Source organism: Equus caballus, chromosome X (assembly GCF_041296265.1).
Source record: "Equus caballus isolate H_3958 breed thoroughbred chromosome X, TB-T2T, whole genome shotgun sequence".
In the NCBI taxonomy this organism is placed as follows: domain Eukaryota; kingdom Metazoa; phylum Chordata; class Mammalia; order Perissodactyla; family Equidae; genus Equus; species Equus caballus.
This window is the reverse complement of record NC_091715.1, coordinates 115560353-115578182: the sequence shown is the minus strand read 5'-3', so window position 1 is coordinate 115578182 and position 17830 is coordinate 115560353. Positions and strand designations below refer to the sequence as shown.

At 42.3% G+C, this 17830-nt stretch overlaps 1 protein-coding gene across 12 annotated transcripts in view; it reads right to left on the bottom strand.

The window, feature by feature from the left end:
* Window positions 1-727: 727 nt before the first annotated feature.
* LONRF3 (LON peptidase N-terminal domain and ring finger 3) overlaps window positions 728-17830 on the bottom strand; it is a 144943-nt gene continuing 127840 nt past the window's right edge. For 10 of the 12 annotated variants that reach the window (XM_070258178.1, XM_070258174.1, XM_070258173.1 and 7 more), the window contains 6 exons: window positions 15533-15647; window positions 13201-13322; window positions 11125-11283; window positions 10282-10444; window positions 8846-8995; window positions 728-5856 (listed from right to left, as the gene is read on the bottom strand). In XM_070258178.1, the coding sequence (XP_070114279.1) occupies window positions 5701-5856; window positions 8846-8995; window positions 10282-10444; window positions 11125-11283; window positions 13201-13322; window positions 15533-15647 (865 nt within the window). In that variant the 3' untranslated portion in view covers window positions 728-5700. The remainder of the gene's footprint in view (window positions 5857-8845; window positions 8996-10281; window positions 10445-11124; window positions 11284-13200; window positions 13323-15532; window positions 15648-17830) is intronic. The other 2 variants (XM_070258172.1, XM_023633488.2) reach the window with 1 other exon arrangement.

Genomic DNA, 17830 nt, shown 5'->3' with positions numbered 1-17830 from the left:
GAATTTTTTATGATTTCATTTCTTTTAATTGTCCCACTCCATACGTGTTTTTTTCTTCAGTGGTAAAATAGAACTTGTACGACGTCATCAACGGCCTGAGACTAAAATCAGTACTGTAAAGAAGATGTGATGTTGCTGAAGCTCTCTTGCTGGAGTCAGCTCGGTCAATATTGCTTATTGTCCCAGTCAATTTTACCAGTTTTCCTGTCAAAAGGTTCATGCTTTGGGCCTTAGCTGTGGCCTATTGCTGAGAAACAGTTTAATTGAAATAAAAACATGTAATTTGCTTTAATGACCATTTTATAAAAATGCCAAAGAAAACAGACTAAGTAGTGTGTTCTCCTTTAGGCAAACCCAACATATGAATGGATTTACAAATAAACTAGGGGTGTATGATTGGCAAAATGCTTCAACGTAATTCTTTAAATAACAAGCTTTTCTGGTGCATTTTTAAAACAATTAATTTATGGCCAGGTTTCAGAACACATCAGTCACATTAACCAGTTCACACCTGCCTCACTATGCCCTACATAAGAGCTTACTGTCTGAGTGCAGGTCTCTTTCCCTGAAAGATCATCTGGTCAAATGTGTTACAACCAATAGGAACAAAAACAAACTAGATGTTCCAATAGCTTTCCTTTCTCTTCAGCTTCCAACAAAATGATCCTGAAGTTATTTGGGAAATTCTTGCCCTAAGGTTGTGGGTAGAATTTTGTTAGATACAAAGTGAGACAACAGGAAACTTTTTTTTAATGAACAAACAGCTTTCACAGAGACTGTCTATATCACATTGTTATTACAACATAGATGAGCTGAAATTTTTCTTCTGTACAGATTTGGAGGAAAGAAAACCCTAAAGAGAAACCAAGCATACAGAGGTAGTTGAATAGCAATATGGAAAAAACAAAAGCATTATCTTAATTCCCCTTTCGGTTCATTACAGTGCAAGAGTAAAATGGCTGCTTAACAAACAACTGGAATAACTAACAAACAGACAAACACATTTGCCACTGTTGAAATGGCTTGCTTGATAGTTTAATCCTGGCATTACTGAGGACTGTATAAAATGATGGAACTAGTTCATCTAAGATAAGCCTATGATGCCACATTGACCTATTTGCTCTCCTTTTATTTTGTTGTTGTTTATTCTTGTTGCTTTGACAATAGATAAATGTTAAGCAACTTTTAAAACAATGCATTAAGCTACAATATTGCTTTGTAAACTTGTTAATCACATTTGCTGCAACAAATTTTTAAACGGCTACAGAGTCACGAAGCAAAAGCTTTAGAATGACACCAGGAACGGAGATTACAGGCACTTCTCTCTCAAGGTTAACTTAGAGCATTTGAAAATACCCATTTGTAAGTGAAAATATCTTCATTTCACCTCTGGATGTGCATAACCCAGATTATTAAATAGTTGACAGCGGAAGCTATCATTCTAGGAGGAACTAAATGAATACATTTTACATGGCTCCTTTTCCCTCTTTCTCTCTGTACTCAGGAAGGGCTACAGACTGCAGCCCACGCAGCCAGCTGCTTTTCAGAACTGTCTTCGATCATAAATCAAAACCTCATTCTTCAAGCCCAAGAATGAGCTGAAAAATCTGTCCTTTTCCATCATTTGGGCTGCCTTCCATTTGCATCTTTATGACACACCTCTGCTATGATTCTGCCTTGGCAAACAGAAATGGATGCAAAGTCAACAGGTCAGGAACTCAAGCAGTGAGTCCCTGAATAAAACTTCCATCTTGGAAATGGAGTTGGCACTGGGGAACACAGGCCCCAGTGGATTCCAGTCTATCAACGGTAAGCCATCTGTTGATGGTAAGAGACCTCTGGGCACTGTGAACCAGCCTCAGGAGCTCCACTGTTCCAACAGCCAGTCACAGGGGATGACCTGAGGCCAGGCCAGCTCCACAGGCAGAGCTGGAAGTGCCACAAGTGCAGTGACTTGACTAGCCCTGTGCTGCTGAGCAGCACAGGGCTAGAAGCAGTTGGCCTTCAGAAAAGGCAAATTGTTGAAATAATCAGTTCTCTACTCTGCTAAGTAAGGGGCAAGCACACTTTTCTCCAAGTTGTCTACAGAAAATTAGTTTTATCATTTTCCATTTTCTACATTTTGCTGGTTATTAGCTAGCAGCAGTAGTACAGTACATAGCAGAAAGGCATAATGTCTGCTTGGTACCTAATATATACACACATATACATACATACACACACACGTACACACATATATATATATATATATACATATATACATATACATACACACAGAAAATAACCTACTAGGAAAAGACCAGGTGAGTCATGACGATAGGAAAACTAACCAAATAAATGGCACTATCTACCAAGGGGGAAGTCTTGGCCTTCTGGCCTAGATTTAGCTTTCTGTTTTTTCTCTCTATACTCTTCATTCCCAAGCTTCGCAGCAAAATCAATTTACAAGCAGTGAAATGGTCATGTCCAACTGATCACCCCGTTCAAGTACACCCCAAAGAAAGCCAAGGCTTAGCCTTGCATTGTGCCTCCCACGGCTACTGAAACAAAAGCTTGCTGCACAATAACCCAAAGGCATATCTAGGCTGCTGAGAGTAAAGTGCAATTCTGCCTAGCCAAGACCTCTAGCTGTGGGAGTTTGGTACTCACTCATCAATGTGAAGCATCCTATGATGTGGAATTTTACTTAAAAAATCAAACTTCCCTTTCTACCTAGATTAAGTAGGGATGCATCAGGTAACCTAATTTTACTTAACCTGCAACTTCTTATGGTGAACTTCTGGGACGCTTTTGTGACTTGATTGCCATGTCTGTTTCATAAAATTATGTGTAACACAAACAATTTAAAATGTTAAAAGTCTGCAAAGTAATGGGTTCCAAATCAAGCTTGGCTATCTGCTGGCTGGCTGTGTTACCTGGGCAAAGTACTGAACACTGCAGAGCCTCAGCTCTCTCATCCATACTATGGGGATGAGAACTGCCCTCACAGCGTTGATGGAAAAAAGAAAGAATTTCATCAGCTCACGTATGTGAAATCGCCAGGCTCAGTAAGTGGTACACAGTAGGTTCTCGACACGCTTTTGTTGGGGCAACATAAAGAAATACCATGAACTAAACACAAAAGTCGTACACCGTAAACTCCGCTCACCCTGGCGTGGCTGAGATTCTCAGTACACTTTGGGGAGCAGGGACTGACGAGCTGGTCATCCTAAAGGAGCTGGAACGCAAGGCTCCCAGTACATCAGAAATTCCAGACCTCCAAACAACACTGCTTTTTGGCCCTACTGAAATAGGAAAAGGTGGCTGGCACAGAATTCTCCCTTATCTCTGATCCTCATTTGTCCTCCCATCTTTTCACTTTCCCAAACAGACTTGACTCCAAAAGGAATTACCTGTAAAGCATCAAGTTATGGTCCAAAAATCAGTGCTGTGGATTTCCCCAGCCAAATTTAAAGGGGTTGGAAATGGGTATTGTGTATAAAGGCAGTGTTTTATGCAAATACAGGCCCCTGATGATATTCCCTAACTATGAATAATCTAATCATAGTTATTATTTGTTGAATGTCTCCCATGTGCTAGGCACTGTGCTAAGTGATTTACATATATTACCTCATTTAATGTTATAACAACCCTATCTGTGGTATTTATCACTACCATATGCTAGATGAGGAAACTGGGGCTCAGAAAAAGTTAAATCACAAAAGTAACACATCCAGCAAGTGGAGAAGCTTATGACGCTTTTCTTTGTTGCATTTACACTAGATAATAGGAAACTATGGTACTAGGACTGTGTTATGACCACATGGCTGGGCACGAAGTAGGAGAAAGAGCTTTTAACTTCCCGCTCCCTGAGCCTGTTAGAGTTTGCTTGGGCAGTACCCACGCCTACACTTCCATTCTCCAACGGCCCAGTCTGGCTCCAAACATCAAACCTGCTAACATAACGCTCTGACAACACAGCATCCATTAAGAAAGCACAGAAAAGGTCATTTGGTTTCTGCTTAGATGAATCTCTTTTATGTTGCCTGGATCATCTCATTTTCCCTTTTCTTTTTCTGGCTACAGGTGATGATGGAAGAAGTCAGACCGATGACTTGAGGCATTAACTTCTCACCTTAACAGAGTGGATGGGCTGCAAGAGGAATAACGCACTGCAGCTGCCCGGTATCTCACGGAGGTGGGGGGGGGGGGGTTGGCTAGAATTTGCGTGAAGGTACGAATGGCATGATTCACTTCTTCCCTGCCCTAACCTTTCCACTCTGTCATTATAACAGTCCCGTACTCACGGTATTTTTCAGGCTCTCCTGGCACTAAAGGAATCAAACCAGCACTAAGCAAGCTGAACCAGGGCTCACTCTCCCCTCTTTAGCCACCATTCTTCCCTATACTGAAATCTTTGGCCCATTGCCACTAGGAGGAAAGGCGGTGCTCAGATAAAATCGTGGACTAGTTGATTCCTTCAAAAAGATTTAAGAACCAAAAAGATAGCTTTGTTTTTTTTATAAAGGCTTCTGCCCTGTCTAGCTTCCTCACACTTTTAATAATGAACAGTCTTTCATCAAGTGTTTCCGCACATGCCAGCCAGGTCACGACCCTCAGAACCCTCAGAAGGGGTGGGGTATGGAGGCTAGTTGGGCATGGCTGTGACACGCCAAATTGAAAAGCATTCCCTCTGAAGAGTTAAATATTATCCTGCCTAAAAATGCCATTCCTAACTGCACTGGGGAGAAATCAGATACACTTATAATTAGATTGCTGAAATAAATGCCTACAATAGATTGTAATAAAAGACACTCCTCTGATTCATCTCTTCATTCCAGAAAAATAATTCCTTCAGCCTTGCTCTGTATAGCACATAGAAAATGGATTATTTTACTTTACCCTGGCTTATTCCATAATCTATGACAAATTCCTGAAGTATTTTATATTGTTGAGTTCAAAATGAAAACAAAATGGAATCTCTGAAGATAGAGGATCTTAGCATGATTCCGAACTTCCTTTAAGCATCCAATTGGATAGATACAAAAACGCTTCAAGAACTGGGACCCTAGGTAGTAAAAAATGGTTAAAGCAAAAATGGCACGTTTCTAGTATTGTTACTTCCCCCTAGGTACATGGTAAACCACATCAATAAATAAAGCAACCGACTTTTCAGTAACGTACACTTAAATAGTTACAAACATACACGTAGAAAAACAAAGGATACAGTAGTGCAAAAAATAAATTATTAAAACAGAAAGAAGTATGAACATTATTTTACACAATGCTATATAAAACCTGAACCATTTGGAATGAGACCTCAAGTCAGTGAAATAACACAGCCACATTATTAGTATCTTTGCTTCACATTTCAACCACACAAGTCATTCTCCTATGAAAGAAAGAAAATTAAAGCAAAACCACTTTAAATTTTCAGAAAATTTTATGTCAAAATCAAAAATTTTTTTTTTTTCTGGGCTCTTAAACACCTCTGCTGTGCATGGAGTTGTGCAGCATGTCAAGAAGCATCTTAAGACAGAAAGTTTCAAACAGGTCACGTTCTTTTGGTCTTTCTATCAATTCTCTCTGTGATCAACAGCAAGGTAACGCCTGTTTGATACTTCTGTCTGTTAAGATGTTATTGCAATTAGATATATTTACAAGACGACTCCCCTAGGGCAGTGGGGAGGGAGGGAGCTCCTCTTCAGCAATCCTCTCTCACTAGTTTTGGTTTCGGGATATAAAGGCCAGGACACGCCGAATACCATTCAGTCTATCCTTTAAGGACTTCATTGCTAGGAAGGGGAGCTGAGCTCGGCTCTCCAACGGAAGAACCGCTAACGTCCACCAGCACCAGGCTGGGCCATTTGGGTTCATCTGCAACAGAGAAACACAGCGGGTTCATCCTATTCCCATGGAAGTGATGTCAGTCTGCAGGTTTCCAAAGCCACAAGGTAAACATCCCAGGTGGAACTGCTTCTGTGTGTGGCACAGACTGCTAATTGCCCCCATATCTATTTCTCCCTTGTCTTAGCTGGGCATATAGCCCCCCACTAAAAAAGACCACATTTCTCAGCCTCCTTTGCGGTAGATGAGGCCATGAGACAAAGTTCTGGCTAAGGAGATGTAAAGAGAAGTGATATGTGTAACTTCTGAGTCACACCCTGGGAAAGGAGCATGTGCCCTCTGCCTTCCTCTTTCTCTCCCTTTCCCAAAGCTAGAACATGGACATCGTGATGATCAGCCTACTTCAATCAGGAGGACGAGGGCAACATTCAAAGGATGGTAGAGCTTTGTGTTGAAGGAGACCAGGTGTCTGAATGACCTCATGGAACAGAGCTGCCCTAACCCTCCAGGACTTACAGCTTCTATCTTGTTTAAGCTATAGTTATTTTTGTTAAAGCAAATGGAAATGGTTAAAGTAGTTAAAGCAAATAAACCAATATCCTAGCAGATACACTACACTTCCTGGCCAGTGTGATTTTATAAGCTGGACTGTCCACTACTTAGTCTCTTCCACTTCCTAGATTCTGTTTAGGTCCTTTGGACTGATGCATAGAACATGTGGGCCTTTGATTCCCACGACCCCCAGGTTTTGCATGTCTCTTAACTCCCTTCATTTTCCTGCTTCTGGCTGAAGGCAACATAGTCCACATGTGCCATGTCACTATATAGGGCCACAGCTAGCTTCTCCCCTAAAACAAAAGCCTGTGATTCACAGCCCACATTGGGCATTCACAGCCCAATGCACAGCAATCTCACTTTGCAAAAATTCCAACTAGAAAACACATTCACGTTAGAAATGTATTCTGTCCCCAGGTTCCCTTTTAATAAAGACTTTCCCATTTGACATAAATCCTTCACCAAATTTCTCTTTGTAAGCAGCTTCCCAGGCACACATTTTGGACACTGGTAACTTATTTCCTACCAAGCCCCAAGTGAGCTTTCTGCCTACAACTTTCAGAAGGTTGCCTTTAGGACTGTGGAGAACCACATTCTGGTCACACCACCTACACGTGGGATTATTTGCCTCCAAATTGATTCATCTGATTCTCTCCCACTCCTCACTGCCCCCTTTGCTTCTCTGTCCCTCTAGCTTCCTTCGGATTCTTTTTCATCTCTCACTGCAATCTGTAACATGCTTTCCCTTCTAGTATCAGTTCTGAACATCAGATTGACATATTCTGAACTTTCTTTCCCAGGGTCACTAACAAAGATATTTAAGCTGATGTTAATACTTGTGGATGTTTCTTAGAAAACTCCTCCCGAGGCTTAGAACATTCTTATTAATGGGACCACTGGGGCTGCAGCATTGACTGGATCAAACTGGATGGGTTTTTTTGTTTTGGGGTTTTTTTTTGCTGCTGCTGCCAAAGTGATATGATAACAGTCCTAATAAGAAAGGAACTGAAACCCAAGATTTCAGCTTTCTGTGTCACTGATCCCTTATGAATCAGTCTGTGGTATCTGTGTTTTCTCTTGTGGAAGATGCTGTTATCATTGCTGATTGCTATCTTCTTCCTGACTGGGGGAAAATGCTTTCCAGAAGGTGAAAGGGAACGTTAAGCTTGATCATGAGCTTGCTCAGAGCTCTGCTGTAGTCCTCAGTCACAGTGGCCCAGAGCCAGGAGCTGGATCATTGGGAAGCGCTAACTGGCCTTTCTCCCTCGACACTCACAATGCCTTTGCATGGGGGAAAGGAGCCACCTTCGTGGTCTGGAGAAAGCAAGACACTTCAGCCCGTTAGGAAACAGACTGGTGTTTTACAGCTTCAGAATGCAAGAAGAAGAGGGGACTTCAGAGATCTCCTCATCTACGACCCTCCTTTCAGAGATGGAAGAAAAGTTGAGAAAGGGGAAGGAACTTACTCAAGGTCACACAGCTAGAGGGGTAAGTAGGCCAGTCTTTTGGCAGGGAAGTCAGAATATACATGTTCTATTTTACTACTGTGACAGAATCAGGAATGCGTGTAAGTAAAGAACTGAAAGAGTTATGGAGATGATGATATAGGAGCGCCAGCTCGGAATGTGAGAAAGGTGACAGTGGGGAAATATTTCACTAGGAGATCTCCAGCCTTGCCCTAGAAAGAGAGTATTCCCTGATTTATACCAGACAAGAAAAGCTTGGTAAAACTTCACTATCTCCACTTTCCTAGAGAGCTTCTGATCTGTAGCTTGATCTCTCGAATGGACCTGTCTCCCCAGGAAACAGACTGGTCCAGTACCCTCTAATGAACTGCCTTCTGGTATAACTCAGCCGAGGGTAAATTTAAAGATTGAGTCAGTTTTCTCAGGAAAACTTGCTCACCCCTGATGAGGACACTGACAAAGGTATAGATCTGAAGGGCTGCACACTGAGGGAGCTGAGGGTAAAATGTTTCTGTGGTCTTGCAGTTAGAATCCTGGAAGGTAGCTGGCCCTGCCTCCTAGGTCCTGAAGCAAGACGGGGGAGAGGGTTATGAAGCTTCCTGGAAGTGGCGGCCTTTGGTCTTAGCTCCCAGGATACCCTTCTCTTAAGCCTGGCCTTTGCATGAATCTCGTCACCATTACCATGCTGTGAATATGGATTCCCACTGAAGGTTCTTCTGTTGATGGTGTCTGTGTTCCCACTTTCACCAGACTTATTTCTCAAAACCTGTCTTGGAGCCAAGTTCCTACTGCTTTCCTTTAGTCACTCCAGTTCTGACCTGGGATACTTTTGGTCTTACCCATGATGCCCACTGCCCAGCCAAATGATACCAGCTTGGATGCATCTCCCCTCTTTACACTTGATTTTCTGGATGGCAACCACACACCCATCTAATCACAAACCCCAGGCTCTCTCATCTGGTGGTGGCAACTGACTACAAAGAGACATTTTTATATACCTGGGGGTCAGCATCTTTCTCTGGCATTGGACCAAAGTGATTGAGTATCCGACTCTTCAGGGATGACTTGAGTGAATGAAACCACGATGCTGCTTGCTCATAGACACAGTTATGTAATCCCATGAGCTCAGCACAATCCTCTCCTTGAACCTGAAAGTATCAAAGTGGAAGTGAAGCATTTTGTACCTTCTCCATCACTCCTAGAGCCCCTTTTGACACCTGACTCTCTGAGCATCCATCCTGTCTCTCTACGGAAATGCTCACCCATCTGGCATTCTCCTGTGTGGTATGAGAAAGGCTTCTCAGCCAGATGATGGACTGTGTGTAAATACTGCTGAGGATGGAGAAAGGAGAAAAGTTCAGCTGGATAAATTAGCTGAAACAGTAAGACATACAGAAAACCAGAGATTCAAACTGGCCTGAGTGGAGGCATGCTGTTAAACTAGGTTATGCCGGTTTATACCTCTGTCCTTTTCATTTTTTACATCTGCTTTCCCATTGCTCACTAGGAAGAGACACAAACGTGTCTGTGTCTCAGTGTGTAACTCTATCTTTCAAGTGAAATACACTTATTCGTTGATTAGCTATTTATTAATCTTGTACTATATAGTGAAGGTAAATATAAATGAACGTGGGATTATTTACCTCCTCTTCTCATTAGTCCAGAAAACTAAGGAGTAACTGGACATGTCATCTTTCTGCCCTACGGGATGATGGATTATTGGGAATGGCTCTTATCCAGCTTGCACATTTAAAAATACAAATGTGAGTGTGAATCTACAATTATCCCAAAAGTTTTAAAATGTAAATAAACCGGTAAATAAAATACATATGTGTAGACCCTGCTCCAGATCTATCCCTTGGCATCACCAACAGAGACCTAACTCCTAGGCTGAATGGGCCCAGGGTTGGTCTGGCTTAGCATTTCTTTCTTCTTCCTTTTTAATTTTTTTAAAGATTGGCCCTGAGCTAACATCCGTTGCCAATCTTTTTTTCCTTCTTCTCCCCAGAGCCCCCCAGTACATAGTTGCATATTCTAGTTGTAGGTCCTTCTGGTTGTGCTATGTGGGACGCTGCCTCAGCGTGGCCTGAGGAGCGGTGCCATGTCCACGCCCAGGATCAGAACTGGTGAAACCCTGGGCCGCTGAAGCGGAGCGTGAGCACTTAACCACGTGGCCACGGGGCCCGCCTCTGTTTTGGCGCTTCTTATGCATGAATACAACTCAGCAACTAAGCAGGGAGAGCCAGGCCACTGGGCACTCTCATCGCCATTCCACAACCAAACAGCAAACCAGCAGCATTCAACATTGCCGCAGCAATTTGGTGAGAAATCCCAAGGCCCCCAACAGCGCTGAGAAATCCTTTCGCAACCATCTTTGTCTGCCAAGCTACAGGGATAGCCTGGCTTTGAGATTCTTGGCAATGGCCACCCTCACCTTTTGGTCTTCAATGTATTCAATGTCGGCTGTGTTGTAACCATCCCGCTGACCCTGATGGAGGACCTTGAAGCGCCTCTTGCCTATGCTGTCGACCACTGAGCGGCCATCGGCAAAGAATTGAACGTTTCTGATCTCTAGGATGCAGCCATATTCCGCAAACCTGTTTATTGGGAACGGAGTCAAGAAAGTAAATTCTTGATGAGTTGTTTCCCTGGCCTGGCCCCCAGCCATTTCTGTAACCCCAAGCTGCGCCTCGAGGGACTTCTGCCTATTTGCCTATCCCAGGTACTACAGCTACAACTACACAATAGGCAGTGCCTGTGCAAGAAAAAAATCTTAATGTATTAGTAGAACTGCTGCCATTTATTGATCACAGACTACGTTCTAGGTACTGTGCTCAGTGCTTTGTGTTCGTTATGAACACACCAATCCTCCCAATAAACCCAACGAGGTAGGTGCTATTACTGTACCCACTTTGCAGATAAGGAAACTGAGTCACAGAAAGGGTAAGTAACTTGCCCAAAGACAAACTCGCTCCAAGGCTGGAGCCAGAATATGAACCAAGGCAGTTGACTCTAGGGCCCATACTCTTACCAAACAAGTTTTACAGTATATACCACCCATTTAACAAAATATTAATCCTGTTCCTTTAAATAGGCAGCCTCTCACATCTAAACTAGGGGCCAGAGGGACCCTGTTCCTTACAAATGCTCAGGGTCATGAGCTGGCTAAATGTCAAGAGCTCAGGAGCTGTGCCTCCTCATCTCCTGGGAGGACCCCAAAGTAAAACAAAAACCCTCTCCACTCAACCTCCCTTTACTCACATAGCTCCTCACTTACCCTTTGACAGGATCACCAAGGCACATGCCGAACTGTCTTGTGCCTGTCTCAATGCATCTACGAATCATCAGACGGTAACAAGGCTCAAAGATGTGCAGGGGACAAGGAACGGTGGGATAGGCCATAGTACACACAAAAATCGGCACATTCTTATTTAAGCTGTCAGGAAGAGCAAATGACACGGATCTCAGAGCAACGGAGCAGAACACAGAAAGGCTGGTCAAACATCACCATGTGGTTCCCCCACAGGAGGGCAAGGAGACATCAAGTTTTGAGAGCTGATAAAAAATAATGAAATGCAACTGATGCTGTGGGCTGAGTCTCATTCTCTGGTACAGAGGTTAGCCTAAGGGCTAAGAGATTAAAATTGCCACTCCACACATTCTAATTTGGCTAAAGAAGTTCTCTAGTACCTTAACGTTGGGGTGATAGTTACGCTTCAAATTTTTTCTTTCTTTCCTGCTTTCCACTCAAAACAATCTCTTTGGGTGTCTTGCCGGCAGTATGGGGGAGGGTACTCGTGGTAAAAGTCGACCTAGCTCTCCAGAGGGATGGTGGGGAAATCTCTGCAAGGTCCCCGTGAGCATCTCAAATTTGCAAAGCCCCCAGAAGAACTGCATGGCAGGCCCAGTTGGGCGGAGGAGGGAGCAACAGAGAGGCAAGAGTAATCCAGCTCAGTGATGCTCAAACACTCCTCTGTGTCAGAATCACCAGGGGCCCTTAAATCTAGACACCTGAGCTGCAGTACCCCCAGGGACACTGGCGCACTTGCTCTAGAATCAGGACCCAGGTGTCTGCCCTTCAACAAGTACCCACGAAGATTCAGACACACAGCCTGATGGGCAACCACCAATGGGGCCAGCTCCTCCTGAATCACTGTTCTCTTATTTGTCTAGTAAATCTAATATAGGAACATCTGAACCTAAACCTACTGATAGAAGATATAAGATGATCTGCCCAACTCTCAAAAGGATTAAGTTTAGGATTCCTTTAAATAGAAATCCATCTAGTATATTCCAGTGTTCATTAATAAGACATTAAATAATATCTGAGAGGAGGGCTCCAAGAGACTGAAGGTGCACTTAAGAATTAGAGGTAAAGATAAAGATGCCCTGAGTAGATCTAATATAAGTCTATGAGAAAAACGGATTTCATTTCTAGCTTCCCAGGAAAACATGTTATTTAAAGTGAGAGGCACATTCAGCCAATCTGGTGGCAATTTAGAAAAGTTCTCTACAGGGTGGGCATAAAACCAAGACAGCTTTTGCCATTGGGAACCTCGCCCCCAGGATGCTATGAGGATTCCACTGGGGATGGGGAGGTGGGAGGGCGGCAGTATGGGAGGCAGAAATTAGTGATTGCCTCCTGCTTTTTCTGCTACGTGAGCTGTTCTTCCAGCCAGGCAGAGAGCCTGGAGTCCTACTTCTATCTCCATCCCTACGCTTCACGGCTCACAGTACCTGTGCACAGCAGAGGAAGCATATAACAAGCAGCATTCTTACTATTACCACTTGTAAGTGCTTCCTATGCACTAGCCCATTTGATCTTTATAACAAGGCCATGAGGTAAGAACTATTATTATTCCCAAGCTACAGATGAGGAAACCGAGGCCCAGAGAAGTTAAGTGACTTGCCTAGAGTTGTGAAGTATACTCACTTTGTGGCAGAACAGGGTCTTAAGCCCAGGTCTGGCCGACACCAAAGTTCTTAACCTCATAGCACCTGCTTAAGTACTTGAAAATAGTCTTGTGTATACTTCCTAAGTTCCCCTGATTAAGCTACTCCAATTTACTTCTGCCAGCGACACCCAGTTACTAGTGCCAAGATGTGAGCTGGTCAGTGATTTGGCTTATGCTTCTTCAGTGGTGTGCTGGCAAATGTTGAACAATGGCTCTCCAGGAAGAAGAAATCCCAGTTTACAGCATTTGCTGATTTCCGTGGTGTAAATACTCTCACCACGGCCAATTGCAAGCTACCAATGTGATATCACGGAATGAGGAGTTAGGAAGAAATGTGCATATTCAGCTTTATGAGCTAGTATGAGTGGAAATGAAAATAGAAACATGCATATACATACTTAGAAAGTTCTTCCATTTCCTCTTCATAAAGCCTCCTTCGTTCCTTCAGTTCTTCTGGAAGGAATTTAGCTATTAGCTCTTCCATTATCACATTTTTGCTGTATTTTCTTGATGCCAAGCACTATATGAGGAATAAAGCAATTAGATACTATGCAGTCATCGGAAAAACGCAAATCACTTCTGATGGAATCAGTAAAATAGTCAAACGACCCATATATTGGAGTAATTTGGACCCAAACATTAGCAGCTGATATTATCATAATGTATGTATTCTTTGGATGTCAGAGTTTTTAAAAAAAAACCACACACAATAGATTACTTTTATAATTAGAAAAAAATATTTTAACAAGGGAAAAAGACCTACATTGAAGTTTTAAAAATCTCATAGCTTTCCTAAAACACTGAAATTGAGACCATGTTATTGTTAAAAAAAAAATGGGGGGGGGGAATCCCTCCCTTTCTTTTTTCTGATTATTGTGTTTACAAGTTCACAGAAATGGTCTCCATCTGGAATATGCTGAAAATCAGTGGTCAAAAGGTTTAGGGGACTAAAAGGCAATTTTCAATCACTGATCCTTTGCTGCCCTGCCCCACCCCCACCCCAACTCCGATGCTTGGCTTCTGGACATTGCAAGTCTAAATATTTTTTTCTGCTCTAACTTTAGTGTTTTTTAAAAAACCAGCTAAATGCTAATGATTTTGTTTGTCTATTTGTTTTTTTAATATACCATCTAGGTATCACTGAAATTCTGTTATAAACCATGATTTCTGAACCAAATTCAGGCTCAGGTGCCACTATTACTCTCCTCCCAAACACCCCTCCCCCATGCACATCCAGGGATCTGTAAGTATTGGGTATTTAACGACGTGAACCAGACGATGGGAATTAAAACATCTGCAGAGAATTCCTTGCTATGGAAACTACCCACACAGACCCAGCAGGGGGAGCTCCTGAGTATAAAATGGCTGGCTTCAGACAACGTTTCCTTTCCCAGTCGGGCTATGTCTGTCTATTCTGCAGTGAACGTGACTGGAATAAGATATTTATCTATCTGGAAAATGGTGTAAGTGTGACCCTTTGTGAATATACAGATATAGATGAGAATCTCTTCTAGTCCGAGTCTGGGACCCCACAGCATCTGCCTCTAGGATGCCTTATCAGCCACTGCCAATGCCTGGCTGCAGGAGAATCAACTGCTTTGCCCAGTTCCAGCCCTTGGGGAAAAGCAATGACTCAGAAGGTAGCCAATCCAAGAAGGAGGTGACTCCTCTGCTGATGCTGAAACGAAAACCCAGAAAAGGCACATACTAAAACGTTAATGGTGGTTTTCTCCAAGTGATGAGCATATGGGTAGATTTTTCTTCTTCTTTCTTCTGCTTATCTGAATGTTGCAGTGTTACCACAACACATATATCATTTAAGTATAAGGACTATGAGCTTCTCACCTACAATCAGGCCAGTAAATCTCACCCCTTTACCTAAGCAAAGTATGACATTGACCCTCCCCCCAACGCAATACACATCCTCAGCGTTATCCTGTATGATTATTTCATGCCATTCCCTTAGTTTAAATGTTGGGGTGTTGGGAAAGCTTAACATGTGACTTCACCTAAAGATAGTCTTGTATCTGCAACCCCTCCTCAAGGATGACAGAGGTCAAGGAACATTAATACTGATTGTAAAATGTGGCACACAGGTCCATAAGGGAGGAAAAATAAGATAGATTCCTGAGTCTTCTTGTGCTGTAGGAAATTCCATCAGGTCCACTTGAAAAACAAAGGTGGCAGTTTGTGAGATTCATTTTTAGAGGACCTGGAAGCCCCAGAGCTTTTCAAGAAGCCAAGTATTTGCTAATAAGTACAGTGACTCCTGAGGGTTGGGACAAGGACCACATTGAAGGTGCAAGGTTTTTCTGGGGACTTGGGAGTGGTCTCTTCAAATTATGGAATAAACATTGATGATAGGGGAACATCAGAGCTCATCTAGTCCAAGCCCAGAGAGGACAAAAGATTCACCCAAGATAATAGTGAATCAGGCACCATGATGGGATTAGAACCAGAATCCATGTTTATCCTCAATTTAATATTTTTGTTTCCAACACAAATTAATTTCACTACCAATTTAGTTCATAAAAAGCTAAATGTTGCCTCATTTTCCTGAAGGACTTTGTGGAGAGGGGACAGATGGCTATAAGACAGGAGAAATCCATAGATGGCCTGAAGGGTTATTTTGCCCCAGCACAGTGCAGAGGTTTGGGATCCAAGAGGACACCGTCTTAGTAAATCAATTACAAATCAGCTAACCCAATCAAGAAAGAAATAATCTTTTACCTGTGAAAGACCATCTTTGCACAGTGGACACTTGGCGTTGTGATCTAGGCATCTTTCAAGGCATTTTAAGCAAAATGTGTGTCCACAAGGTGTTGTGACTGGCTCATAGAACAATCTGGAATTTAGGAATCAAAATGGAAGAAAACTGCAATATGACCAAAAATAAAAGACAGAGCTACTCAATGTTAAGATTTTATAATACTATTGGAAAATTCTGTGTGTGTTTGAGGGGGGGGAATTTCTTTCCTTTTTAAAAAAAACCCTGTTGTTGTTGCACCTCAGAAAAGCATTTGATTTTTATTTCTGAGCTGGATTTTAAAATAATGCATTTATTAAAGTTTAGGACTTAGCTAGATAATTTTGTAACATTAGTTCTAGTCAGTCTCTTCTGAAGCATCCAGATTTTTTTTCCCGGTCAGATCCCAGAAAAATAAAGATTAATGCCCAGTGTCTGAATAGATTCCATTCTAAAATATTTAGCCAACCTGTTCACCTGAGTATATGTAAACAGATAGATAAACACACAGATAAACACACACACTCTCACACATTTACCCATTAAGTACTTTATATCACATTACATAGCTGTTTGCTAACCTTGATTCCATTTTTCACCTAAGCAATGTTTACTGCCTGAAGGATCTCGAAACTGCACCTGTAACAAACATATAACTGCCTTTTATAAGGATGGATCATTTTCCTAGGAATAGTAGAGTAACATGGTTAATGTGCTTACTGATAGATAGATAGACAGACACATACATATACACATACGTCATTAGATCCTATTTTAATTGCTTTGCAGGAGCTGGATATTTTCAAAGCAATCTGGGGATCTTTTAAAAAGCTGTCCTATACCTTCAGAGATTCATGGATTTACTTTGCTTAAAGAAAGGCTCACCTGCAGCAGGACCACTTGGTGGGGGCAGCTGAAGATGATGGTTCATAAGTGGGGCTCGCACTCACCAAGAGGGCAGAAAGAAGGGAAAGACGCCTGACCAGCCTATTTTGACATCACGAGAATGTTCAGTTGAGAGGAAGAGGCCGTCAGCTGCACAGCCCCCTCGTGTGGCCAGGAGGTGCACCAGCAGCCTAGCCCACACTGCCAGGCTGAGCAGAAGAATCAAAACGTCAAGGCTGAAAAGTGCCTGAGAAAAATTGAACCCACCAACCAGAATCAAACTGAGGTCCAGAGGGGATGAAGTTGCTTATCTCCGTGTGCCAGCCAACCCTTGGCAGATGACAGTGTATGCAACTTCCACTTCCAGTCATGTGCTCTTTCTAGTAGAACAATGATTCTCAACCATTGCTGTGTGTGAGAATCACCTGGGGGGCATTTTCTTTAAACAGCTTTATTGATGTATAATTGACATGTGACACACTGCACATACTTAAAGTGTAAAATTTTATAAGTTTTAACATATGTACTCACGTATGAAACCATCTCCACGATCAAGATCGTGAATATACCCGTCACCCTCAAACGTCTCCTATGCCCCTTCATAAGCCCACCCTCCTGCTCCTCCCCACCCCACCACCCTCATCACCTGGGGAACTTTGAAAAACGACATGTGCCTGGGACCACACCTGCAGAGATTCAGATCAGTTGGTCTAGGGTAAAGGCCAGTTATCAAGAGCTTGTAAAGCTCCTCAGGTGGTTTTAATGTGCAGGCAGGGTTGAGAATCACTGTATTACACAATCCTACTAATCTCTGCATAGGCGAATCCTCTGTGTTGTCGCCAAACCTAATTATCAGAGTCACCTGTCAAGCTTTAAAAAACAGACACAGTGAGGCCCCCGTGGATAAAGTCTGAGATTCAGCAGGTCAAGGGGAGGGGCAGAGATTTGCGATTTTGCACCAGCCAATGAAGGTCTGGAATAGGAGAGAGACTTTACATATATTCGCTTTGTTCTACTTTTTGAATGTTATAATCCTGTTTAAAAAGCAGTTAATTTAACAGAATTAATAAATTTTAGTTAAGTTGGCCAAAAGGTAAAATTAATTTTCAAAAAATTCTTTATGACGGAGGTCCTAACTGGTGCACAAAGGCAAGAAAAATAAACAAAAGTGAGAATTGGAAAGAAAAAAAACAAATCTGTCATTAGTCACAAATCATATGCTGATGAACTTAGAAAATATAAAAACAAATCTACAGAATAATTATTAGAATTAATAGGAATTGCTAGAATTAGCAAGGCTTCTAGGTAAGTATACATACACACACATACAATTGTAGTTCCATATACCAGCAACAAACATGAGAAAACACATTTTTTAAAAGAGGACATTTACAGCT